The sequence below is a fragment of the Carcharodon carcharias genome, chromosome 3, assembly GCF_017639515.1.
Source record: "Carcharodon carcharias isolate sCarCar2 chromosome 3, sCarCar2.pri, whole genome shotgun sequence".
Taxonomy (NCBI): domain Eukaryota; kingdom Metazoa; phylum Chordata; class Chondrichthyes; order Lamniformes; family Lamnidae; genus Carcharodon; species Carcharodon carcharias.
The window spans coordinates 104,949,310-104,975,397 of NC_054469.1; the positions used below are offsets into that span (position 1 = coordinate 104,949,310).

Genomic DNA, 26,088 nt, shown 5'->3' on the forward strand with positions numbered 1-26,088 from the left:
ATTACCCCTTTGAGACTGACAGCAGCTGCTAACATCCATAAAGGCCGAGTTAAACAAGGAAATCCAGAAGCTGTTGTCTGTGGTTCCCTGCTCCTCCACAAGGTGCATTGTTGAAGTCCTCACAGATGGTAAACTTTAGAAATCAATTAACTGTGGAAAGCCTTGCCTTTTATGCTGCAATACCCCCCTGAAAATGTTACACCTTGTTAAATGAGGTTAACTGGGCTTTCTAAACAGTGTCTGGAGCCATAGATGCTGTTGAACAACCTCTAGCCCTGGAAACCAATTTTCTATTTTTGTCTTGTCAGCATTTCTCCATTAGGATAAAAATTCCATAAATTTATACCAAAAGCTCAGTTTTAATATTCCATCTTTCTGGTTTTCTGTTTGTGAGAATTCTTCAATGTAATTCATTCTCTACCCTACTTGATGACATCACTATCGTTGGTCCTCTGGAGATCTGCTTGACTATGTGGCAAACTCAAATTAATGTCAGAAAATGTAAAATCCACAACAGAGGTCTCTAGATCTTCATGGACAGCCTTCCTCGAGGTCAGCAGCGAAGTAATGACACTCGCCGCTGACTGCAAAATCTGGGCCATTAACTGATATCCTCCTATCTACTCCCTTTGCTTCCTTCATTTAGCTTCAGATAATTTAATTACTAAGGCCAGCAGCAAGGTGCATCTGAAATAAAAACAGAAAATGCTGGAAAAACTCTGGCAGCATCTGTGGAGGGAGAAACAGAGTTAACGCTTCGAGTCCATATGACCCTTCTTCAGAGCTTCCTCACCTTCCTTTCTCTCTCCACGGATGCTGCCAGACCTTCTGAGTTCTTCAGCATTTTCTGTATTTATTAAAGATTTTCAGCATCTGCGGTATTTTGCTTTTATTAAGGCACATCTGAACACTGATTATGTTAAACTTGATCATTTTGTGGTTGCTATCCCCCAAGGTGCTGCACATTCCATTTCTGTAAATTTTGGGTCTTCTCAGCTGAACTTAGGTTTTCCCAGTTCATATTTTGTTTAATCAACTTCACGCATGGTGGTACTGGTTCTTTAATCAAAACAATTCATTAGGTATGATCCCGGAACACCTGTATGTACCTTTTTGGGAACTGATCGTATTTCCAGGCACCAAGTCAGAATGAATTGCAGCGTACTTCTCTTTGGTACGTGTTCAGGCAAGTGAGCACCTTAACCAAAAAAGAAACATTTTGGTAAGCCTTGCTAAATGAATTCCTACATATACATTTCAAGGTAACAAGCAACCTGTGCATATCAACTTCCACCATGGACACAAATTAGAACTCATCTGTAATCATAGCAAATACCTATTCTCATTTCTTAATCAGTTGCATTTGAAAAATGTTCTGAAGCTACCTTAAAGGTTCCTAATTTATTGAAGCAAATTAGTTGACCTACAAATTGGCCTAAGTAAATTATTGCTAAATTATACATACATCGATAAATACATCGATACATACATACAAACATATAGAATTAAGAGCAGGAGTGGGCCATTCGGCTTCCCGAGCCTGCTCAAACATTTGATAAGATCATGGCTGATGTGATTGTGGCCTCAACTCCACTTTCCTGTTTATCTCCTATATCCTTTGACTCCCTTGCCAATCAAGAATCTATCTAACTCAGCCTTAAAAATATTCAATGGCCCTACCTCAACTGCTTTCTGGGGAAGAGAATTTCACAGACCAACGATCTCCTGAGAAAAAAATTTTCCTCATCTCGGTCTTAAATGCAAGATACATTTTTAAAAACTGTGTCACCTTGTTCTAGTCTCTCCCACGAGCGGAAACATCCTTTCAACACCCACCCAGTCAATTCCCTCAGGATCTGATATGTTTCAATAAGATCACCTCTTATTCTTCTAAGCTCCAATGGACACAGGCCCAACCTGTCCAATCTTTCCTAAGATAACTCCCTCATCCCAGGAATCAGTGAAATGAACTTTCTACAAACTGCTTCTAATGCTATTTCTTTATTCTTCTAATGTTTTTCTCCAGTAAGGAGACCAAAACTGTACACAGTATTCCAGATGTGGTTTCACCAATTCCACATACAACTGTAGCAAAATTTCCCTACTTTTATTTTGTAATTCTCTTGCAATAAACAACAACATTCCATTTGCCTTCCCTAATCACTTGCTGTACCTACATACAAACTTTTAATGACTCATGTACCAGGATACCCAGATCCCTCTGTACCACCAAGTTTTGTAATCTTTCTCAATTTAAATAATACCATTTTTCTGTTCTTCCTGCCAAAACAGACCAGTTCACATTTCCCACATTATAAGCAATCTGTCAACTTTCTGCCCTTTCATTTAACCGATCTAAATCCCTTTGTAAACTCTGTGCGCTCCTCACAATATATTTCCCTACCTTTGCCATCTCCAAATTTAGCAACGATACATTCGATCCAGTCATCCAAGTCATCAATATATAGATTGTAAACGGGTAAGACCCCAGCACTGATTGCTGTGGCACTCCAGAGGTTACAGCTTGCCAGCTTGAATTTATCCCTACTCTCTGCTTCCTGTTTGCCAACCAATCCTCCATCATGATATGTTACCCCTACACCATGGGCTCTTATTTTGTACAGCAACCTTAGATGTGGTACCTTCTAACACCTTTTGGAAGTCCAATTTTACCAGATTTTCAGGTTTCCCTTTACTCGTGTTACTTTGTTGCATCCTCAAAGAACGCTAATAAATTAGTCAAACATGATTTCTCTTTCACAAAACCACCTTGACTCCGCCAAATTGCATTAAGATTTTCTAACTGTAGTGCAACAATCTCCTTAATAATAGATTCCAGCATTTTCCCTATGACAGATGTTAGGTTAACTGACCTGTAGTTACCTGCTTTGTCTTATCCTTTCTTAAATAGAGGAGTTACATTTGCTATTTTCCAACTTGATAGGACCCTTCCCGAATTAAGGTAATTTTGGAAAATTAAAACCAATGCACCCATTATCTCCACAGCCATTTCTTCCAGGGTATGAGGATGAAGGGCATCAGGTCCTGGTGGCAGGTCAACCTTTGGTTCTAACAATTTTCTCAGTATCCTTTCCTGGTGATTGCAATTGTTTTTAGTTCCTCACTCCCTTTCATCTCTTGATTTACAATTACCTCTGGGATGTTATTTGTGTCTTCTACAATGAAGTCAGGCACATCATCTGTTCCACGTTTCCGCCATTTCCTTTTTTCACATTATTCATTCCCCAGACCCACTCTCTAGAGGACCCATGTTCACTCTAGTTACTCTTTTCCTTTTTAAATTCCTGCATAAACTCTTACTATCTGCTTTTATATTTCTAGTTACCTTTCCCTCATCTTCTAATTTCTCTCTTTTTTTCGCCATTCTTTGCTGGCTTTTAAATTCTGTCCAATTTTCAGAGATTTCTAAACTTTTTCTTTCAATTTGATACTATCTTTAACTCTTAGTTAATCACAGATGGTACATTCGTCACCTAGAGACTTTCTTTCTCATTGGAATGTATCTTTGCTGAACATTAAGAAATAACTCCTTAAATGTTTGGCACTGCATTTCTACTGACCTATCCTTTAACCTATTTTCCCAGTTCACCGTAGCCAGCTCCATCTTCATGTCCTTGTAAATGCCTTTAAGTTTAGAACAGTCGTCTTACATCCATTCTTCTCTCCATAAATGGAATGTGAAATTGAATCATGTTATGATCACTGCTGCCTAGAGGCTCCTTTACTGCGAGGTCATTAATCCAGCTTCACTGCACTGATCAGGTCTAGAATAGCCTACTGTATGATTGGCTCTAGAATATGTTGCAGGGAGGATGAGCGAACTGACCACACCACCATGGTATAGAGCGCCATTCAAGTGGGGGGGAGAATAGAGGAATGTAGCAGTAATAAGGGATAGAATAGTTAGAGGAATAGATACCGTTCTCTGCAGCAAAGACAGAGTCCTGTGTTGCCTACTTGGTGCCAAGGTTAAGGACATCTCTTCTGGGCTGGAGATGAGAGTGCAGAGATGCAGGGTAGTGAAGAGGCAAACAATAATCGAAGTGTGACAGGAAGGGGCAGAAAATATAAGCAGAAGGATGCAGCAGAAATTAGAATCAGAATGAGTAATAATGGTAAAAAGTCAAAGCTTAAGGCTCTTTATCAAAATGCATACAGCATAGATAAGCTGTTGGCAAAAATAGAAATAAATGACTATGACTTGACAGCTATTATAGAGACATGGTTGTAGGGTGACAAAGACTAGGAACTCAATATTGAAGGGTATTCAATGTTCCAGAAAAATAGACAAAAAGGAAAAGGATGTGGGATAGCTTTGTTAATAAAGAAAAGGTATCAGTGATGTGGTGAGTAGTGATATGGGTGCAATAGATCGTGATGTGGAATCAGTTTGGGCAGAAATAAGGAATAGCAAGGGGAAGAGGTCACGGCTGGTAGTTGTCTATAGGCACCCGAAGAGTTGCCTCACAGTCAGACAAAGTACAAATCAGGAGACAATGGAGGCGTGTAAGAAGGGCACTATAATTGTCATGGGTGATTTTAATGTATATATTGACTGGACAAATCGGGGGTAATATGCAAGACAAATTTAAACAGTGCATCAGGGATTGTTTTTTTAGAGCAATACAATAGAACCTACCCAGGAAGAGGTTATTTTGGATCTAGTAGTGTGCAATGATTAATAAGAGATATCATAGTTAAGGATCCTCTAGGGGGTAGAGATCAAAGCATGATAGAATTTTAAAGTCAGTTTGAAGGTGAGAAATCAGGTCTCCAACCAGTGTCTTCAATTTAAATAAAGGCAATTACAGAAGTACGAATACAGTTGCCTAAAGCAGACTGGGAATATAAACTAAGGGAAAGGTCAGCGGATGAGCAGTGTTAGACACTTAAGCAGATATTTCATAATGCTCAGCAAAAATTTATCCTGGTCAAAAAGAGGGACTCATTGAGATGGATGAATCACCCATGGTTAACAAAGGTGGTCAAGAAGAGTATCCAAATAAAAACCAAGGCATACAAAGCAGTGAAAACTAGTGGTCAGCCAGAGGATTGGGATTTTTTTTTAAAGGAACCAGCAGTGGATGAATAAAAAGCAAATAAAGAGGGAGAAAATTGATTATGAAAGTAAATTGGCAAGAAATATAAAAACAAACAGCAAAAGCCTCTGCAGGTATATAAAAAGAGTGTGGCTAAAGTGAGCATTGGACCCTTGGAGGATGCGACTGGAGAATTGATCATGGGGAACAGGGAAATGACAGATAATTTAAACAAACATTTTGCATCAGTCTTCACAAATGGAGGACATTATAAACATCCCAAGACCATCAAGTATGAAGTAGGTAATGGAGAAAAGATCTTGTAACACTTTCTATCACGAGGGACGAAGTATTTGACAAACTAATAGGACTAAAGTCAGACAGGTCGCCAGGACCTGATGGCCTGCATCCATGGGTTTTAAAGGAAACGGCCTCAGAGATAGTGGAGGCATTGGTTGAAATGTTGTGGAATGTTCACTGAATTCCAGGAGGGTCCCAGCAGATCGGAAAACCACTAATGTGACACCCCTGTTCAAGGAGGGAGGGACACTAAAAGCAGGAAACTATAGACCAGTCAGCCTAACATTTGCTATGTTATCATCAGCTATCATTATTAAGGAAGAAATAGTAGGACATTTAGAAAAGCGTAATGCAATCAAACCAAGTCAGCATGGTTTTGTGAAAGGCAAATTATGTTTTACAAATTTGCTAGAGTTTTTGAGGATATAACAAGCAGATTTGATAGAGGAACCGGTAGATGTAGTGTTTTTGGGATTTCCAGAAGGCATTCGGTGAGGTGCCACATAAAAGGTTATTGCACAAGATAGGAGCTCACAGTATTGGGGGTAATATATTAGCATGATTGAGGATTGGTTAACATACAGAAGCGAGGGAGTCAGGTTGGAAAGACATAGCTAGTGAAGTGCCACAAGGATCAGTCCTAGGGCCTCAGTTATTTACTATCTACTTTAATGACTTGGGGGAAGGGGGCAGAGTGTAATGTATCCAAATTTGCTGACAATACAAAAATAGGTGGGAGGGCATGTTGTGATGAGGACAAAAGGATTCTGCAAGGGGATATAGATAGGTTGAGTAAGCGGACAAAAACTTGGCAGATGGAGTTTAACGTAGGAAAGTGTGAGGTCATGCACTTTGGTAGGAATAGTCAAGAGGCAGACTATTATTTAAATGGAGAGAGACTCTAAAAAAAAAGTGCAGCACAGAGGGATCTGGGTGTTCTTGTGCATGAAACACAAAAAGTTAGCATGCAAGCAGCAAGTAATTAAGGCGGCAAGTGGAATTGTGGGCTAGGGGGTTGGAGTTTAAAAATAAGGAAGTCTTGTTACAACAGTACAGGGTGTTGGTAAGACCACACCTGGAGTACTGCGTACAGTTTTGGTTCTCATATTTAGGAAAGGATGCACTAGCATTGGAGGCAGTTCAAAAGAGATTCACTAGGCTGATTCCTGGGATGAATGGGGTTAACTTAGAGAACAGCTGAACAGGTTAGGCCTTTATTCATTAGAGTTTAGAAGAATGAGGGGTGATCTTATTGAAACGTACAAGTTTTTGAGGGGACTTGACAGGGTAGATGTTGAGATGATGTTTCCACTAGTGGAGGAATCTCAAACTAGGGAACATGGTTTCAGAATAAGGGGACACTCATTTGAAACTGAGATGGGAAGGAATTTTTTCTCTCAAAGGATAGTGAAAGTCCGGAATTCTCTACCCCAAAGAGTTGAGGGGGCTAGATCACTGGAAGTATTTAAAGAGGAGGTAGATAGATTTTTGAAATATCAGGGAGTTGAGGGCTATGAAGAGCTGGCACAAAAGAGTTGAGGCCTGAGGCAGATCAGCCATGATCTTATTGAATGGCGGGGCAGGCTTGAGGGACCGAATGGCCTACTCCTGCTCTATTTCTTATGTTACGTTCTAAATTGCCTCAAAAGCACTCTATGAGCTCAAGTTCCATCTGCCAATCAGATTCATCCAATCTATATGCAGATTAAAATCACCCATGATAACTACAGTGCCTTTCTTAGGTGCCCCATTATTTCTTCCTGTATACCCCATCTTACAATGTTGTTACTATTAGGAGGCCTATAAACTACTCCCACAATTGACTTCTTCCCTTTCTATTTCTTATCTCTGCCCAAACTGATTCTAACATCTTGATTTTTATAACTAAGGTCATCTTGTAGTAATGACATCTTAATTAACAGAGCGGCCTCACTACCCTTATCTAGCTTCCTATCCTTCCAAAATGTCAAATACCCTTGAATATTCAGGTCCCAGCATAGGTCACCTTGCGGTCACATCTCTGTAATGGCTATCAGATCACATGAATGCTACAGGCATTCAGATACAAAGCCTTTAGTTCTGTCTTTTTACTATATTTTCATCCCTGACCTTATTTGTTGTTTGTACACTCTCTGTATCACAATGTGTTATATAACACATGTTCCAGGCATATAGGCTTGCATCACTCAATCTGCATAACATTACATCTTACTTGGAAAGTATTTGGTTAAAATTGAAGCAGTAGGCCACAGCCAGTAAAAGATTCAGCTAAAACAAAAACAGAATTACCTGGAAAAACTCAGCAGGTCTGGCAGCATCGGCGGAGAAGAAAAGAGTTGATGTTTCGAGTCCTCATGACCCTTCCACAGAACTGCATCCGCAGTTTTTTGTTTTTATAAAAGATTCAGCTATCCTATTAGTGGCAACAAGACCTCATTAAAGTATCAATTAAATTGCATAGGAACTGCTAGACAAAAAAAGTTAAAAATTAATCTGGCTCATTTTCTTATATCCTGGCAGTCACAAGATATACCAAAAATGAAGCTGACGACTAATCATGGAAGTTCATCTCTGGTATCAATTAAGCGACAACAGGTCCAGACACGAGACAAGGAAACCCCTGGTGGTGGAAAGCTTTGGAACCATTCCTCCCAGGCATTCTGCACTTACCCTGTGTTACATATCAAATTACTTGCACTGTATCCCAAAATATTAACTGCAAGAAATCCATCTAATTGTCATTTGAATGAATCAATACTATCTGCTTCCACCATCTCCCTGGGATGCCAGTTCCAGAGTCAGAACACTTGCTCACTGAAATAATATTTCAGCAGATCAATGTTCAATTTATTCTCCTCCTAGTACAGGATGTGGCCTTGTGATTTACTGCTCTGGATAAGTTACTTATTAGTAAACTTTGACTTTGTACAATAAACTGGCAGACCAGTGGCTTGGCCGCACATTTGTTTACACAAGTGAAGGCAAATAATTACATCTATAGGAATGCTTCACTAAAAACTAAAAGTATAGTTGTAACTTGAATCTGTTGCATTGATGACATGGAAAACTACTGGCATATTAAAAAATCTAATTTCATTTCATTTGTGTCTCATTTTTGCCAAAAGTATTAACTCGTTTTTAAAAGAATAATAAAATGTGATTTCCAGCAACTAAGCATTAGTTGATTATTTATCTTAAAAAGTATTTTTCTGGTACAGATATAAACCATATCCTGTAACGAGACTTCTGTGAACCTAATATATCAATTGTGGAAACTACTGTATTATCTTCATTCATGGAACGTGGGTATTGCTGGGAAGGCTAGCATTTATTGCCCATCTCCAAGAAAGTTATGTTAAATTTGTACAGAACACTGGTCCAACCTCAACGTGAGTATTCTATCCAGCTCTAGGTGACACACTTTTAGGAAAGACATGAAGGCATTGGAGGGGGTACAGAAAAGATTCACAAGAATGATTCTAGGATGAGGAGCTTCAGCTACATAGATGGACTGGAGAAGTTATGACTCCCTGAAGAAAAGGCTGAGAAGAGATTTGACAGAGGCATTTAAAATAATGAAGAGTCTGGAAAGTGTAAATAGGGAGAGCCTGTTTACATTGGTGGAAGCAGCAAAAGCCAGAGTGCATATTTTAAGGTAGTGTGAAAAAGAAGCAATGGTGACATCAGGAAGACTTTTTCACGCAGTGAATGGTTAGGACCTGGAATGTACTGCTTGAAAGTGTGGTAGCGAAGGTTCAATCAAGGTATTCAAGAGGAAATTTGACTATTATCTGAAAAGGAAGAATGTGCAGACTATGGGAGAAGACGGAGTATGGTATGAGGTGAATCGCTCCTTCAGAGAGCCAGCACAGACAACAGGCTGAATGGCCTCCTTCTGTACTGTAATCATTCAGATTCTGTGAATTGCCCTCAAGAAGGTAGTTGTGAACTGCCTTCATTCTGCAGAAATTCAATTCAATGCAAGGCAAGGAAGACTTGCGGTGTTGACAAACCATTTATGGTGACAAACAATGTCTTTATCCAGCAGCTCAACCCTAACAACATTTATCGGGGCTTTATCAAAGTAACAAATGCCTACTGTAATATGCAAAATACAAACTATTTGATGTAATAATCTGGTTAATTTCCCAGAGGAGCCTCAGGCCCTTGCAACTGTCCAAGAGGTTCAAGGTTCGTGCAGCCTGTATGGATCAAAGTGGGGGTTACAGGATGGATGAGCGAACTGACCATGGTAGAGTCATACAAGAAGCCATTTGAGTGGGAGGAATTAATAGAAATGCGGTGATAGTAGGGGACAGTATAGTCAGGGGGATAGATGCACTTCTTTGTAACCAACAGCATGAGTACAGAAAGCTGTGTTGCCTGCCCGATACCAGGGTTCAGGACATTTGGTCTAGGCTGGAGAAGAACTTACAGCGGGAGGGGGAGGCTCCAGTTGTTGTGATCCATGTAGGTACCAATGACATAGGTAGGACTAGGAAAGAGGTTCTTCTTAGAGAATACAAGCAGCTAGGGGCTAAATTAAAAAGCAGAACCTCAAAGACAATAATCCCTACAATATTCCTGAGCTACAAACAAATTGGAATAAGGTAAATAAGATTAGAGTGTTAAATGTGTGGCTCAAAGATTGGCATGGGAGAAATGTGTTTTAATTTACAGATATTTTAATAAATATTTGGGACACTGACACCAACACTGGAGGAAGTGGGAGCTGTACCATTGAGACAGTTTTCACCTGAGCCATGCTGGGTCTAGAGTTCTGTTGAGTCCTATAAACTAGGGTGGTAGAGGGCTTTAAACTAAACAGTGAGGGCAAAGGATCAAGTGAGGGATGGTGTGATAAGCCAAAAAGAGAGAGGACAAGGCAAGGGAGCAAGGTAGCCATAGGGAATTGACAATCTGAGTGTGGCAAGCAGGGACAGAGCATATAAATTTAAGAGTGCTCCACCAGATAAAGCTAGAGGTTGCAAAAGTAATAAAAAGACTGTCTATCTGAATGCATGCAGCATTTACAAGGTAGATGAATTGACAGCACAAATGGAAGTAAACAGGTATGATCTAATTGCCATTACAGAGACACGGCTGCAGGGTGACCAAGGCTGGGAGCTGAACATTCAAGGCTATTTGGTGTTTAGGTAGGATGGGATAGCGCGATAGCACTGTTAATAAAGGATCAGATCAGTACATTAATGAGAGAGGATCTTAGATTGGAAGATCAAGATGTAGAAACAGTAGTGGTAATGTAGGACACAGTATAAATCAGGAAATTAAAGGTGCATTTAACACAGGTAGTACAGTAATCATAGGGACTTCATTCTACAAATAGTCTGGGTAAACCTAATTAGCACTAATGCAGTGGAGGACTAATTCCTGGAATGTGTACGAGATGGTTTCCTAGAACAGTATGTTGAAGAACCAACTCAAGAATGGGCTATTTTAGATCTAGTATTATACAATGAGAAGGCACTAATTAATAATTTTGTTGTAAAGGGACCTCAAGGGAAGAGTGACCATAATATGATAGAATTTTACACAAAGTTTAAAAGTGATGTAGTTCAATCTAAAACTAGGGTCTTAAATCTAAACAAAGGAAACTATGAAGGTATGAGGGGTAAGTGGGCTGAGGTAGATTGGGGAAATACAGGGAAAGGTATGATGGTAGACAGACAATGGCTGGCATTTAAAGAATTAATACATAGTTCACAACAAATTTACATTCCTTTAAGGCATTAAAAACGCAGCAGGAAAGGTGACCTAACCATGGCTAACAAGAGAAGTTAAAGATTGTATTAGACCAACACTTAACTCCTGTCAATTCAAGATGGCCACCAACAGTCTTTCTGTGCATGTGCACTTATCTGTGCACATGCAGAAATCCACCCTTAAGTATGTGTGGGAGAGATAATGTGTGAAATGGTAAACTTTGGCATGCTTAAAAACTAGCAAAGGTAAATCATTGTGCATTTCTTTTTTAATAGAACAGATTTTTTTTTTGTATTGCACTATTGTTAGTGATTTCCCTTTGCTACCATTTTAATCATGCTAGAGAAATTCCCAGCAATAGCTTCAAATTAATTTATTTGAGTCGGTTCATTTTCACCAAATAATTGGTTACTTATTGGAAAAACATTTTCTACATGATTCAAAGTTAAGTGACAATTCAAATAATGAAGTAATGTAACCACTGATGTGCTTTCTGATATTTAGCTGTTTAAGTTATTTGATTTGTTTTGTTGGCATTTTTGTGCCAATCATATCAAAATCTTGGAACTCCCTTCCAACAGCACTGTGGGTGTACCTACACTACATGGACTGCAGTGGTTCAAGAAGACAGCACACCACCGCCTTCTCAAGGGCAACTAGGTATGGGCAATAAATGCTGGCCCAGCCAGCGAAGCCCACATCCAGTGAATGAATTAAAAAAAATGCTAGGGCTGGGGTATTGAGACTTCATATATATTTTATGATGCCTGTAGATTGTGTTACAGCCACCAGTAATTTGATGCTGCCAGCGCTGTAATACTTCCAATTCCAGGGCCAGTGATGACTGCATATGTGCTCTACAAAGATGGCAGCCGCACATACAACTGGGCATGTGTGGCATTGACAGCAAACACAGCCTTAGATCAAGGACGCGTTGCCAAAAAGTAGTAAGTCTGAGAATTGAGAGCAATTTAGAATTCAGCAAAAGAGAACTAAGAAAAAACAGAATAAGTAAACTGGCAAGAAACATAGAAACAGATTGCAAAAACTTCTATAGGTAGTAGAAATGAAAAAAATTAGCTAAGACAAAAGTGAACCCACAACAGGCAGAGGCAGGAAAATTTGTAATGGAGAATAAGGAATCAGCAGAGAAATTAAACAAATACTATGTGTTGGTCTTCACCGAGGAAGATACAGAAAAAAACCTTCCAGGAATACGGGAAAACTAAGGGACTAGCAAGAATGAAGCAAAGAAAGAAACTAGTATTAGTAAAAAGTAGTAGTATTGGACAAATTAATGGGACTGAAAGTTGATGAATCCCCTGGACCTGATGATCTATATCCCAGAGTGATGAAAGAGGCAGTTGTAGAGATAGTGGATGCACTGGTGATCATCTTACAAAATTTCTATAGATTCTGGAATGGTTCTTGCAGATTGGAAAGTAGCAAATGTAAACCCATTATTTAAGAAAGGAGGGAGAGAGAAAAAGTGAAGAACTACAGACCTGTTAGCCTGACATCAGTAGTGGCGAAAATGTTAGAATCTATAATAAAGAATGTGATAACGAACATTTAGAAAATAATGGTAGGATTGGGCAGAGTCAACATGGATTTATGAGAGGGAATGTGGATGTGGGGACCAAATGTAATATTTCCAACTTTGCTGATGACACAAAAAACTAGGTGGGAGTGTGAATTGTGAGGAGGGTGCAAAGAGGGTTCAAAAGGATTAGACAGGTTAAGTGAGTGGGCAAGAACATGGCAGATGGAATAGAATGTGAAAAAAATCTGCATTTTGTACCAAAGTGTATTTCTTAAATGGTGAGAGATTGGCAAGTGTTGACCTCTAAAGGTATCTGGCATGCTGGTTCATAAATCATTTAAAGCTAACATACAGATGCAGCAGGCAATTAGGAAGGCAAATTGTCTTGCAAGAGTGTTTGAGAACAGGACTAAAGATGTCTAGCTGTAATTGCTTAGGACCTTGGTGAGACCACACCTGGAATACTGTGTACAGCTATGGCCTCCTTACCAAAGGAAGGAGAGGCTTGACATAGAGAGAGTGCAATGAAGGTTTACCAGATTGACTCTTGGGATGGTGGGATTGTCCTCTGTGGAGACTGGGCCTGTATTCTCTAGGGTTTAGGAGAATGAGAAGTGATCTCACTGAAAAATACAAAACTTTTACAGGGCTTGACAGGCTAGATGCAGGAAGGATGTTTCTCCCTGGTTGGGGGGAGCAGGGGGGTGGGGGCATGGGAGGGCAGGAAAGGTGTTGGACCAGAGGGGACAGTCTCAGAATAAGGGGTAAGTGTTTTAGGCCTGAGATGAAGGAGGATTTTCTTCACTCCGAGGGCAGAATCTTTGGAATTCTCTACCCCAGAGGGTTGCAGAGGCTCAGTCAGTGAGTATGTTCAAGACAGATCGATAGATTTCTAGGTATTAAAGATACCAAATGATTTGGGGATAGTGCAGGAAAATGAAATTGAGGTAGGTGATGAGCCATGATCTGGTTGAATGGCTGAGCAGGTTGGAGGGGCCAAACGGCCTACTCCTGCTCTTATGTTCCTATAAGTTTAAATTGATATAGAAGTTTTCTTTATTAAATGAGTTGAACTATAGAAAACTTATCAACTCAGTCTGCTAAATAAGCTTTTTATAATTATCACCTTTTTGTGCATGGCTATCTCCTCTTCACTTTCACAGCAGCAGCTTCAGCCACTTCAACTTTACTCTCTGGAATTAATTTCTTAGATATTTCTTCTCTTGTCACTTCATAACCTTTGCCAAAACTCATCATTTGGTTGAGCATCCGATCATTGCTCTGAACCTCCCTCTGATGACAGCTTTGTTTTTTTTTAAAAAGTCTATTTCATTTCTCTCCTCATTTTTTCCTAAACTATCCCATGATATTTTTGGTGTTAAGGGCACTATATAAATGCATTTTTTAAATCAAGTTTTATTTCTATTTTGAAGTTGAAATACTACAATCATCTTCAAAAGATGCATCAATGCAGATGTTGTCGAAAAATGTCAACTTAAATAGATATATATGCAATACAAAAATGTACTAAAATAAATAGCTTCTTCAGATTAATTTTAGCAGGTACAAATCCTTTCACAACAATGCACCTTATCTGGAAGTTCAATAATATTCATGCTTTTATGTTTATAAACACAATTTCAATCCCATACTAATTTTTTTTATCAAATTCATTTCCATTCTTGCCACACCTTGCTGACCAATCAGTTGGAGCACAAGCTGCCAGTTCCACTTTCCAACATTAGCAAGTCAACGGAATATGCCAGTCACTAATTGGAAAGAAGCTACACTTGTCACACTGATTGAGATCAGATAATTCAGAAGAGATCAGGAATGATACCTTTCATCTTCTGGTTTACATAACCCATTTCTAAAAGGCATCATCTATTTGGCCATCAGGTGACTTCATAATTTAAAAAACAGACGGGTTAAGATTTTAAATGTGAAACTACACAATAGGACAATATAGATCATTATCTTGAAGTACTTCACTATTTTTAGATACCTTTTCTCTTATTATTTGGTCTCATGCTTATTTCAACAACACGGTCTCTTTTGTCTGCAAGCCCAAGTCTCCAAATCAGTTCTTCCACTTCACTCCTGTTATTAGGACATATAACACTGAAAGCATCTCCAGGCTCATAGGTCATTGATGTTTTCTGCAAAATAATAATGACTTTTGTAATGGTCCACAGATTACTCAAGTAATTTTATTTTCCATAATCAAGGTGGTGGAGTAGGGATTAGTTTGTCAAAAGTTTCAAGTAACCAAGTTAAATCATATTTTTACATTTTTGATATCTGAAATTGCATTAGCCTGCACAATTTTTTAAAAGAAGAACAGTATGCAATCTGCATTGTATCTTGCATGTCTGTTACTGATGTAAAAATGACTTATTTACGAACTCTTGTAGATATTTGGTTCAGTAATCTGGTTCAGTAATCAAAAGGTAAAGCATTACATGTGGACACAATGAGGCTACAATCTTATTTGTCCACAATGTGAGTTTTGAACAGATCAGTTTATCAGCAAATATGAACTTATAATTTGGAATTTTTTTTGTATTTCCACATTACCCAGTTATTATCTGGTTTAGTAAATCACAGTAAAACAGCATCTGTCATGTTTAGCACCTTAACAACCAAGAAATTAGCCTTATCAAAATAAATTACAAACAAAATAGGGATGAAATCTCTCCCACAGTTATGTGCTCTGTAGATTATGATTGGAAGCATCAGGTCAGGTACTAATGCACTTCATGGCCAAGCATATGGAAATATAATCAACAGGTCAACTGCAAACAGAGTACCCATTTTTTTATTCATTCATGGGATATGGGCATCGCTGGCTAGGCCAGCATTTATTGGCCATCCTTAACTTAATTGCCCTTGAAAAGGTGGTGGGTGAGCTGCCTTCTTGAACCACTGCAGTCCATGTGGCATAGGTACACCCACAGTGTTGTTAGGGAGGGAGTTCCAGAATATTGATCCAACAACAGTGAAGGAACGGCGATATATTTCCAAGTCAGGATGGTGAGTGGCTTGGAGGGAAACTTCTAGGTGGTGATGTTCCCATGTATCTGCTGCCATTGTCCTTCTAGATGGTAGTGGTCATGGGTTTGGAAGGTGCTGTCCAAGGAGCCTTGGTGAGTTCCTGCAGTGCATCTTGTAGATGGTACACACTGCTGCCCATGTGTGTTGGTAATGGAGGGAATGAATGTTTGTGGATGGGTTGCCAATCAAGCAGACTGCTTTGTCCTGGATGGTGTCAAGCTTCTTGAGTGTTGTTGGAGCTGCACTCATCCAGGCAAGTGGAGAGCATTCCATCACACTCCTGACTTATGACTTATAGATGTGGACAGACTTTGGGGAGTCAGGAGGTGAGTTGCATGCCACAGGATTCCTAGCCTCTGACCTGCTCTTGTAGTCCAGTTCAGTTTCTGGCCAATGGTAACCTCCAAGTTGTTGATAGTGGGAGGATTCAGCAATGGTAATGCCATTGAATGTCAAGGGGCAATGGTTATATTCTCTCTTGTTGGAGATAGCCATTGCCTAGCACTTGTGGTGTGAATGTTACTTGCCGCTTAATGGTTCAAGCCTGGATATTGTCCAGGTCTTGCTGCATTTGGACATGCACTGCTTCAGTATCTGAGGAGTCACAAATGGTGCTGAACATTGTGTAATCATCAGCAAACATCCCCACTTCTGAACTTATGAAGCAAGAAAGGTTTATCCTAAATTACACAATTATATTCACTACGAACAACTTATACAACATTACATTAGCTATATGGCAGGCAGCAATAAAAAGACAACACACAACCAAACTTTTTAAATGTAGTAAAATAGACAAAGCACTATAAAAATCACACAATTACTCAATACACTTTCATTGTGGTTCTTTGCATTTAAGTATTCTCCTCATATGATATAGGCAAACTAGGGCAGAAGATTGGACGAACTCAAGAATGCTTTGAAATACCTTGGTCGCCTTTTACTATTGAGATGGGAGGGGATAAAGGCAGGTTTACATGGAGACAATCAAATACATCACAGAACAGGATATTATTTACACTGACGCAAACATGGGAATGTCATTCGTAGAATTTAGTCAAAATACCATAAAAGAACACTAAGCACCAATATTATATAATTTTAAGAAATTGCAAAAAAAAATTTAGGCTGTTTTTCATGAAATGTTTTCCAATGACTCACATTCAGGAACTGTAGAAGACTTGGTGTGAGGAAAGGAGTAATGGTGGTGTAGATGAAGAGGAGAGGAGGAATGGCTCATTTGTATCACATCTACTCTTGTTTATTTGTCATCATGACAAAATTTGGCAGCTGTGCAAGTATATCCTGGAAATAAATTTTGATAAAACTCAAAATATTCTTTTTAAAGTATGATCACGCTATATCGCTGCCTTGCCATCAGATGTAATAATGATATTACTGTATATCGTAACTGTTTTCTTGCCTTCAATGAATCTCTGCATTTAAAGTCCAGTTTTAGGCACCACACACTGTTGAAAAGAGACAGAGCCACAGCAATCCATGCCTTGCTCTTTTACATGATATTCACAGACTCTGCCATTACTAGCATTGTCCTCTTATTTCCTTTGGCCAGCTGTTGGAATGACAGAAGGTTGTTTCCAAGTAATTTGGCTTATCACATTTTTCAATTCTTTGGCTCCAAGCTCCATTGTGTTTTCCACACACCTGCTACTCTGACTTTTAAGCTCTTGCACAAAAATCATTCAAGAAGCTCTGAGATATTGGATTGATGACAAACTTGATGGATTCAGTTTTTTTGAGAAAATTATTTATGTTGAAATGACAGGATAGATTAAACAATAATACTAAAAGAACCAATTGACATCAAAAAAGTCATGTGGCAGGCAGAATTTTTTTTTTTAAATTCATTCACAGGATGTGGGCATTGCTGGCTGGGGAAGCATTTATTGCCCATCCCTAGTTACCCTTGAGAAGGTGGTGGTGAGCTGACTTGTTGAACCACTGCACTCCATGTGGCGTAGGTACATGTGGTGTCGGTACACCCACAGTGCTGTTAGGAAAGGAGTTCCAGGATTTTCACCTAGTGGCAGTGAAGGAACGGCGATATATTTCCAAGTCAGGATGGTGAGAGATTTGGGGGGGGACTTCAAGGCGGTGGTATTCCCATCTATCTGCTGCCCTTGTCCTCCTAAATGATAGTGGTCATGGGTTTGGAAGTTGCTGTCGAAGGAGCCTTGGTGAATTTCTGCAGGGCATCTTGTAAATGGTACACACTGTTGCTGCGCATCGATGGTGGAGGGAGTGAATGTTTGTGGATGTGGTGCCAATCAAGCAGGCTGCTTTTGTCCTGGACAGTGTCAAGCTTCATGCGTGTTGTTGAAGCTGCACACATCCAGGCAAGTGAGCAGTATTCCATCACACTCTTGACTTGTGCCTTGTAGATGGTGGACAGGCTTTGGGGAGTCAGAAGGCGGGTTACTCACCTCAGAATTACAAGCCACAGTATTTATATGGCTAGTCCAGTTCAGTTTCTGGTCAATGGTAACCCCCAGGCTGTTGATAGTGGGGGTTTCAGTGATGGTAATGCCACTGAACATCAAGGGGTGATGGTTGGATTCTCTCTTGTTGGAGATGGTCATTGCCTGACACTTGTGTGATGCAAATGTTACTTGCCACTTGTCAGACCAGGCCTGGATATTGTCCAGCTCTTGCTGCATTTGGACATGGACTGCTTCAGTATCAGAGGAGTCGCGAATGGTACTGAACAATGTGCAATCATCAGCAAACATCTCCACTTCTGACCTTATGATGGAAGGAGGGTCATTGATGAAGCAGCTGAAGATGGGTGAGCTGAGGACACTACCCTAAGGAACTCCTGCAGTGATGTCATGGAGCTGAAATGACTGACCTCCAGTAACCACAACCATCTTCTTTTGCACTCCATATGATATGACTCCAAACAGTGACAATACCACCATACCATCGCCTGTATTGTTGATATGTTATTCTAATATATCAACAGGTGTTCCAATATCCCAGGCACTGAAATACTATTGGCAGGCACCAGCAGTGCCTACCTAAAGAGCAGGGGCAGGGCTGTGTTGGTAGAGAGAAACACTTTTAGACCAAACAGCCCATCTTTTCCATGTTCCCAGAATAATTGGTGAGTTTTTACAATACAACACTCCTTTCTCTCCAGCTCATAGGAAGAAATGCATCAAAACAAATCCTCCAGGAAATGGGATTAACCCAACCGGCCTCCTCATCTATAACTAGATTATCACTAACAGCCTCCTAACAACACAACTGAGTCTGAGTCTTTCTTCAGCACAGTTTCAATGAAGGATAGAAGGTGAAATTTATGAGTGCTATGAAACAAAAGTGGAAACAGAAAGTTACCCTGACGTAAGTAGCTAAGTTTATTCCTGGTACTTGAACTGTCTTGATTTGATAAAACCCCAGACAATTACCTATTATATCTACTGAATCACATCTTATAATATTTGCAACTGTAACAGTACAGCCAGGTATTCTATGTGAATAGATATAGGGTTGGTTGCTTCGTGTAGTACAGGAGTAGCAATCTAGAGATTGAGCGCTCAAATTCCACCATAGCAAGTTGACAATTTGAATTAAAGGTCCTTGGAAAGGGAACTTACCATCTCTAATGGTCTGGTCTACACATCACTGCAGTCCCACATTTCACTTCTTCCTGCTGTCAAGGCACCATCTATATATTTATATATATTTTTAATGTGTAGTGTGTTGTTGGCTATTACTCATCAAGACACTTCGCAAGAAAACCAATCTAAGGGGAAATAACAACTTCTACTGTATGACGAAAGTGCTGATTGGTTAGCAAATGGACTCTGATTGGGAGATGCATTGCCATGGAGAATGCGCCAGTGATGGTGATTGACAATTAACTGCCAAGTATTGTTTGAAATTTAAACCAGGCAGCTTGACCCTGATTGTTCATGGCATTGCCCTGAGGAATGAGTCAGCAAATGGCTATCACTTACTTTGTTTAGCTGAAACAAGTGCAATGTGTGTACATGTTCTTTCTGTCTGCAAAGAACAGGGCCCTGTGTATTAATACATATATCTTTCAGTACACACAACTGCGCCACACTGTGAGCTTGAGTGAATCTTAAATTGGTTATCAGTGTTAATTTTTAGCACACTGGGGATTATTTAGCAAATGTTGTCCAATTGCGCAGTCACTTCTAATGTTGAACACTGTTTTGAGTTTTGCAATCATAGGTTGGTTGGATAAAGTCTATACCCTGCCCATTGAGAAGAACGGCTGGGACATGCTGAGTGATATGACCCCCAGTTTGGAATGTATCAGTAAATAAATCAGTATTATTGGGGAAATGGTGTTGGAAAAATTGATGGGATTGAAGGCCAATAAATCCCCAGGGCCTGATAATCTACATCCCAGAGTACTTAAAAAAGTGGCCCTAGAAATATGCATTGGTGGTCATCTTCCATGACGCTATAGACTCTGGAACAGTTCTTACAGATTGGAGGGTAGTTAATGTAACCCCACTATTTAAAAAGGGAGGTAGAGAGAAAACAGGGAATTATAGAACAGTCAGCCTGACATCAGAAATGGGGAAAATTCTACAGTACATTATAAGAGATTTAATAGCTTAGCACTCGGAAAACAGTGGCAGAATCAGACAGAGTCAGCATGGATTTATGAAAGGGAAATCATGCTTGACAAATCTACTGGAATTTTTCGAGGATATAACTTGTAGGGTTGATGAGGGGGAGCCATTGGATGTGGTTTATTTGGGTTTTCAGAAGGCTTTCAACAAATTCCCACATAAGAGATTGGCGTGTCAAATTAAAGCACATGGGATTGGGAGCAATGTATTGAGATGGATAGAAAACTGGTTGCCACACAGGAAACAAAGAGTAGGAATAAACAAGTCTTTTTTTGAATGGCAGGCAGTGACTAGTGGGGTACCGCAGGGATCGGTACTGGGACCACAGTTATTCACAATATATATTAATGATTTAGATGAGGGAATTAAATGTAATATCTCCAAATTTGCAGATGACACAAAGCTGGGTGGGAGGGTGAGCTGTGAGGAGGATGCAGAGATGCTTCAGTATGATTTGGACAAGCTGAATGAGTGGGCAAATACATGGCAGATGCCGTATGATGTGGATAAATATGAGGTTATCCACTTTGGTAGCAAAAACAGGAAGGCAGATTATCTGAATGGCTATAAATTGAGAGGGGAGAATGTGCAACGAGACCTGGGTGTCCTCGTATACCAGTCGCTGAAGGTAAGCATGCAGGTGCAGCAGGCAGTAAAGAAGGCAAATGGTATGTTGGCCTTCATAGCCAGAGGATTCAAGTACAGGAGCAGGGATGTCTTGCTGCAATTATACAGGGTCTTGGTGAGACCACACCTAGAATATTGTGTGTTGTTTTGGTCTCCTTATCTGGGGAAGGATGTTCTTGCTATAGAGGGAGTGCAGCGAAGGTTTACCAGACTGATTGCTGGGATGGCGGGACTGACATATGAGGGGAGATTGAGTCAGTTAGGATTATATTCGCTGGAGTTCAGAAGAATGGGGGGGGGGGGGGGTGTATCTCATAGAAACCTATAAAATTCTAACAGGACTAGACAGGGTAGATGCAGGACGGATGTTCCTGATGGTGGGGGAGTCCAGAACCAGGGGTCACAGTCTGAGGATACGGGGTAGACCATTTAGGACTGAGATGAGGAGAAATTTCTTCACTCAGAGTGGTGAGCCTGTGGAATTCACTACCATAGAATGTAGTTGAGGCCAAAATACTGTATGTTTTCAAGAAGGAGTTAGATATAGATCTTGGGGCAAAAGGGATCAAAGGATATGGGGAGAAAGCAGGAGAAGGTTATTGAGTTGGATGATCAGCCATGATCATGATGAATGGCAGAGCAAAAGAAGGGCCGAATGGTCCTATTTTCTATGTTTCTATGGCCTACATACTTAGTATCACAATGGCACTAAAATTCATACACCATATTACTCATTTGCATGATCGGCAGAACGTCTTTTTTGGCTTGACAGCAGCATCCGATTAGTGGTAAATATCACTTGTGTTGCTACTGCATATTAGCAGCGTGAAACAGCTAGCTTCACCTGTTGCTCAGATTTTTGAGATATGAGGTAGACTGGGAACTTTTCAGGGCCAAAAGTGACAGCCTTAGGCCCGTTCATGAGTTTACGCGCTATACAATGCTAAATGACCTGATCAGGGTAGTCATTATTCCACAGATGCCTTTGATGTGCCCCATTTCAGCATCAAGCTTGTATGGTGTGCCAATGGATTGGCCCCTAGTTACGAAGTTGCTGATAAGACCAATCTTATAACGTGTGAAACTGTTGTAAGAATCCCAGCATGTATACTGACCAGTGAAGGTAGGTTTGCGGTGAACTATGGTAGAGAATCCCCTGGCAGATTTCTCAATTAGTCCATCAAGGAAGGGGAGTTCATTTCACTGCTCCGTTTCATAGGTGAATTTGAGCACAGGATGGAGCCCATTAAGGCATAATTATTACATACAGCTGTGGATTTAAACATAGCAAACGTATCATTCACATATTGGAAACGTGAGGGGTGTGAAGTTAGAAAGTCCACGAATGTACAGGCTGCCTGAGACACACAAAAGTGATGTACCTTTACGCCCTATCTTATCTATGAACGGTTCCGCAAACCATGAATTGGTTAAACGGTTGGCAGAACTGCTACAATTACAACCAGTTTTGACCAAGTTTTCCAGATACAGTGAAGGATTCCTTCATATTTGCGAAGGCCAGACAGGACTTGCGTCTCGATAGCAATGCTGTGTACATATGCTCATTTGACATTGCTAGCCTATTCACAATATTCCACTTAAGGAAGCCATAGATATTTGTACTACAACACTACATCACAATGATATTGGCCCGCCACCATTGCGTGAATCAGTATTCATTAAACTTATGAACTCAGAAACTTGCGCAGTTGAGTTCAGTTTTAATGACACCATGTATGCCCAGATACATGGTGTTGCCATGGGATCCCCTCTAGGCCCAGCTCTCGCAAACATCTTTTTGGGTTCCACAACAAACGTGTCTTCAATTGAATGACACCTAACTTCGTACCCCTCATTTATTTCCCACGTTACTATTGCTATTGATTTGGCTTCCCCCAGCACTTCGTTAACTCCATGGGATATTGAACATATACCTGAGCAAGTGGAAGGAACCTTGGTTTAAAGTCTCATTGAAAGGCTGCACCTCAGACAACGCAACAATCCCTCAAATTGCATTCAACTATGAGATTCTAGTCCCCAAACTATGAGAATTCACACTCAATGTAGAGAGCAGAAATAGCAATGCTATAAGTTGGGGATGCTGACCTCCAAACTTGTTTCTCTGATCTGAGTGCCTGGCAAAGCAAGGTGTTCAATGAGAAGTTCAACCCATAACATCTGACCAGAGCTAACTGTAAGCAAAGCTAGCACACCACTAACACACAGGGGCAATCTTACAAATCCAACACAATACATGCTGATAAAGTTAATTTAAAAAAGGCAAAAAAGGACCTCTTCCACCCTATTCGTAATGAAAAATTATGATACCAAGCCATTAAATTCAGTACACTGTGCCTAAAAATCACAACTCCAGTTCTTCCCTTTCTCTCAGTCTATTCACCAGATGTGTCAGCCCCAAGAAGTATTTGGGAAAGGAACCACCTCAGAGACATTTGCTAATGCCATTCTATAACTTGCTTCCAGGTGGTGAGCAGCTGCATTGTGACCCAATATCTTACTTCTCTGCCTTTTTGCTGGAACACAACAGATGTCAGAAGGGGAGAAAGAAAGAACTGTGCATTTACAGAGCACTTTTCATGACCCCAAGATCTCCTAGAGCTCTTCACAGCTAATTAAGTTTTTTTTTGAAGTGTAGTCACTGTTGTCATGTAGGAAATGAAGCCATTAATTTGCACACAGCAATGGGTCCCACAAACAGCAATGATATAAACGACCAGATGATAGTGGCAATTTTCAATTGCTCCTTTAAAGAGCCTCAAGCTAGGCAAGGTGGAGCAGAGGTGAAATATCAGTGTCCCTACATTTAGGGCAAGGCACCTCCTTGATAAAAAAGGTGAAACAAACACTAGGAAGGTCCATATAGAGATTGATTGTTAGTGGGAAATTAAAGTGGGGAACTGACACTCATTAAAACAGGCTGCACTGTATTTTGTTGTTTAGTGTTTGATCTAATACCCTCCCTCAACAGCAACCAGCTGATTGGGTGTAAGCAAGGAATAAACAAGTTGTTACTGAGGATTGAGCACTACTTAAACCTCCAGACTTGAAGATGACTTTTGAAACACAATCAGGAGACTTTGAAACAAAAACAGAATTACCTGGAAAAACTCAGCAGGTCTGGCAGCATCGGCGGAGAAGAAAAGAGTTGACGTTTCGAGTCCTCATGACCCTTCAACAGAACTGATTTTTCTTTACAAGGAGAGGGGTGAAATATAAGCTGGTTTAAGGTGGGGGCGGGGGGGGTGGGGGGAAGTGTTGTTGTAGGGACAAGCAAGAAGTGATAGGAGCAGATCATCAAAAGATGTCACAGACAAAAGAACAAAAGAACACAGAGGTGTTGAAGTTGGTGATATTATCTAAACGAATGTGCTAATTAAGAATGGCTGGTAGGGCACTCAAGGTATAGCTCTAGTGGGGATGGAGGGGCATAAAAGATTTAAAAATAATGGAAATAGCTGGGAAAAGAAAAATCTATATAAATTATTGGAAAAAAACAAAAGGAAGGGGGAAGAAACAGAAAGGGGGTGGGGATGGAGGAGGGAGCTCAAGACCTAAAGTTGTTGAATTCAACATTCAGTCCGGAAGGCTGTAAAGTGCCTAGTCGGAAGACGAGGTGCTGTTCCTCCAGTTTGCGTTGGGCTTCACTGGAACAATGCAGACATTAGTCGTCTCAATTTCTCTGCTCCTCTCACCCATTCTAATCTCTCTCTCTCTCAACTTACTGCACTCTGTTCTCTCAGGTCCAACCATGTCATTGTCATCAAACTCGCTGACAAGGGTGGTGCTGTTGTTGTCTGGCGCACTGACCTCTATCTCACGGAGGCTGAGCGTCAACCCGCAGACACTTCCTCCTACCTCTCTCTAGACCATGACCCAACCACTGAACATCAAGCCATTGTTTCCAGGACTGTCACTGACCTCATCTCCTCTGGGGATCTTCCTCCCACAGCTTCCAAACTGATAGTCGCCCAACCTCAGACGGCCCGCTTCTACCTCCTACCCAAAATCCACAAACAGAACTGTCCCGGTAGACCGATCGTGTCAGCTTGCTCCTGCCCCACAGAACTCATTTCTCGTTATCTTGACTCCCTTCTCTCTCCCCTTGTCCAGTCCCTCCCCACCTACATCCGTGATTCCTCTGACACCTTACGTCACATCAACAATTTCCAGTTCCCTGGCCCCAACCACTTCCTCTTCACCATGGACGTCCAATCCCTCTACACCTCCATCCCCCATCAGGATAGTCTGAGGGCCCTTAGCTTCTTCCTCGAACAGAGGCCCGAACAATCCCCATCCACCACTACTCTCCTCCCTCTGGCTGAACTTGTTCTCACACTGAACAATTTCTCCTTCAACTCCTCTCACTTCCTCCAAATAAAAGGTGTGGCTATGGGTACCCGCATGGGCCCCAGCTATGCCTGTCTCTTTATGGGGTATGTGGAACATTCCTTGTTCCAGTCCTACTCCGGCCCCCTTCCACAACTCTTTCTCCGGTACATCGATGATTACTTCGGTGCTGCTTCATGCTCTTGTCGGGACTTGGAAAAATTTATTAATTTTGCTTCCAATCTCCACCCCTCCATCATTTTCACATGGTCCATCTCTGACACTTCCCTTCCCTTCCTTGACCTCTCTGCCTCAATCCCTGGTGATAGACTGTCCACCAATATCCATTACAAGCCTACCGACTCCCACAGCTACCTCGACTACAACTCCTCTCACCCCGCTTCCTGTAAGGACTCCATTCCATTCTCTCAGTTCCTTCGCCTCCGTTGCATCTGTTCCGATGATGCTACCTTCAAAAACCGTTCCTCTGACATGTCCTCCTTCTTCCTTAACCAAGGTTTTCCACCCACAGTCGTTGACAGGGCCCTCAACCGTGTCTGGCCCATCTCCCATGCATCCGCCCTCACGCCTTCGCCTCCCTCCCAGAAACATGATAGGGTCCCCCTCGTCCTCACTTATCACCCCAGCAGCCTCCGCATTCAAAGGATCATCCTCCGCCATTTTTGCCAACTCCAGCATGATGCCACCACCAAACACATCTTCCCTTCACACCCCCTGGCAGCATTCCGTAGGGATCGTTCCCTCCGGGACACCCTGGTCCACTCCTCCATCACCCCCT

General features: G+C 40.9%; 1 protein-coding gene across 3 annotated transcripts in view; it reads right to left on the reverse strand.

The window, feature by feature from the left end:
* Positions 1-26,088, reverse strand: part of mtrr (5-methyltetrahydrofolate-homocysteine methyltransferase reductase) — a 127,607-nt gene that overhangs the window by 75,758 nt on the left and 25,761 nt on the right. For all 3 annotated transcript variants that reach the window (XR_005942571.1, XM_041183475.1, XM_041183474.1), the window contains exons 7-8: positions 14,633-14,786; positions 1,110-1,198 (exon numbers count right to left, since the gene is read on the reverse strand). Coding sequence is in view for 2 of the 3 variants with exons in the window: in XM_041183475.1 (XP_041039409.1) it covers positions 1,110-1,198; positions 14,633-14,786 (243 nt within the window). In the remaining variant the exon portion in view is untranslated. The remainder of the gene's footprint in view (positions 1-1,109; positions 1,199-14,632; positions 14,787-26,088) is intronic.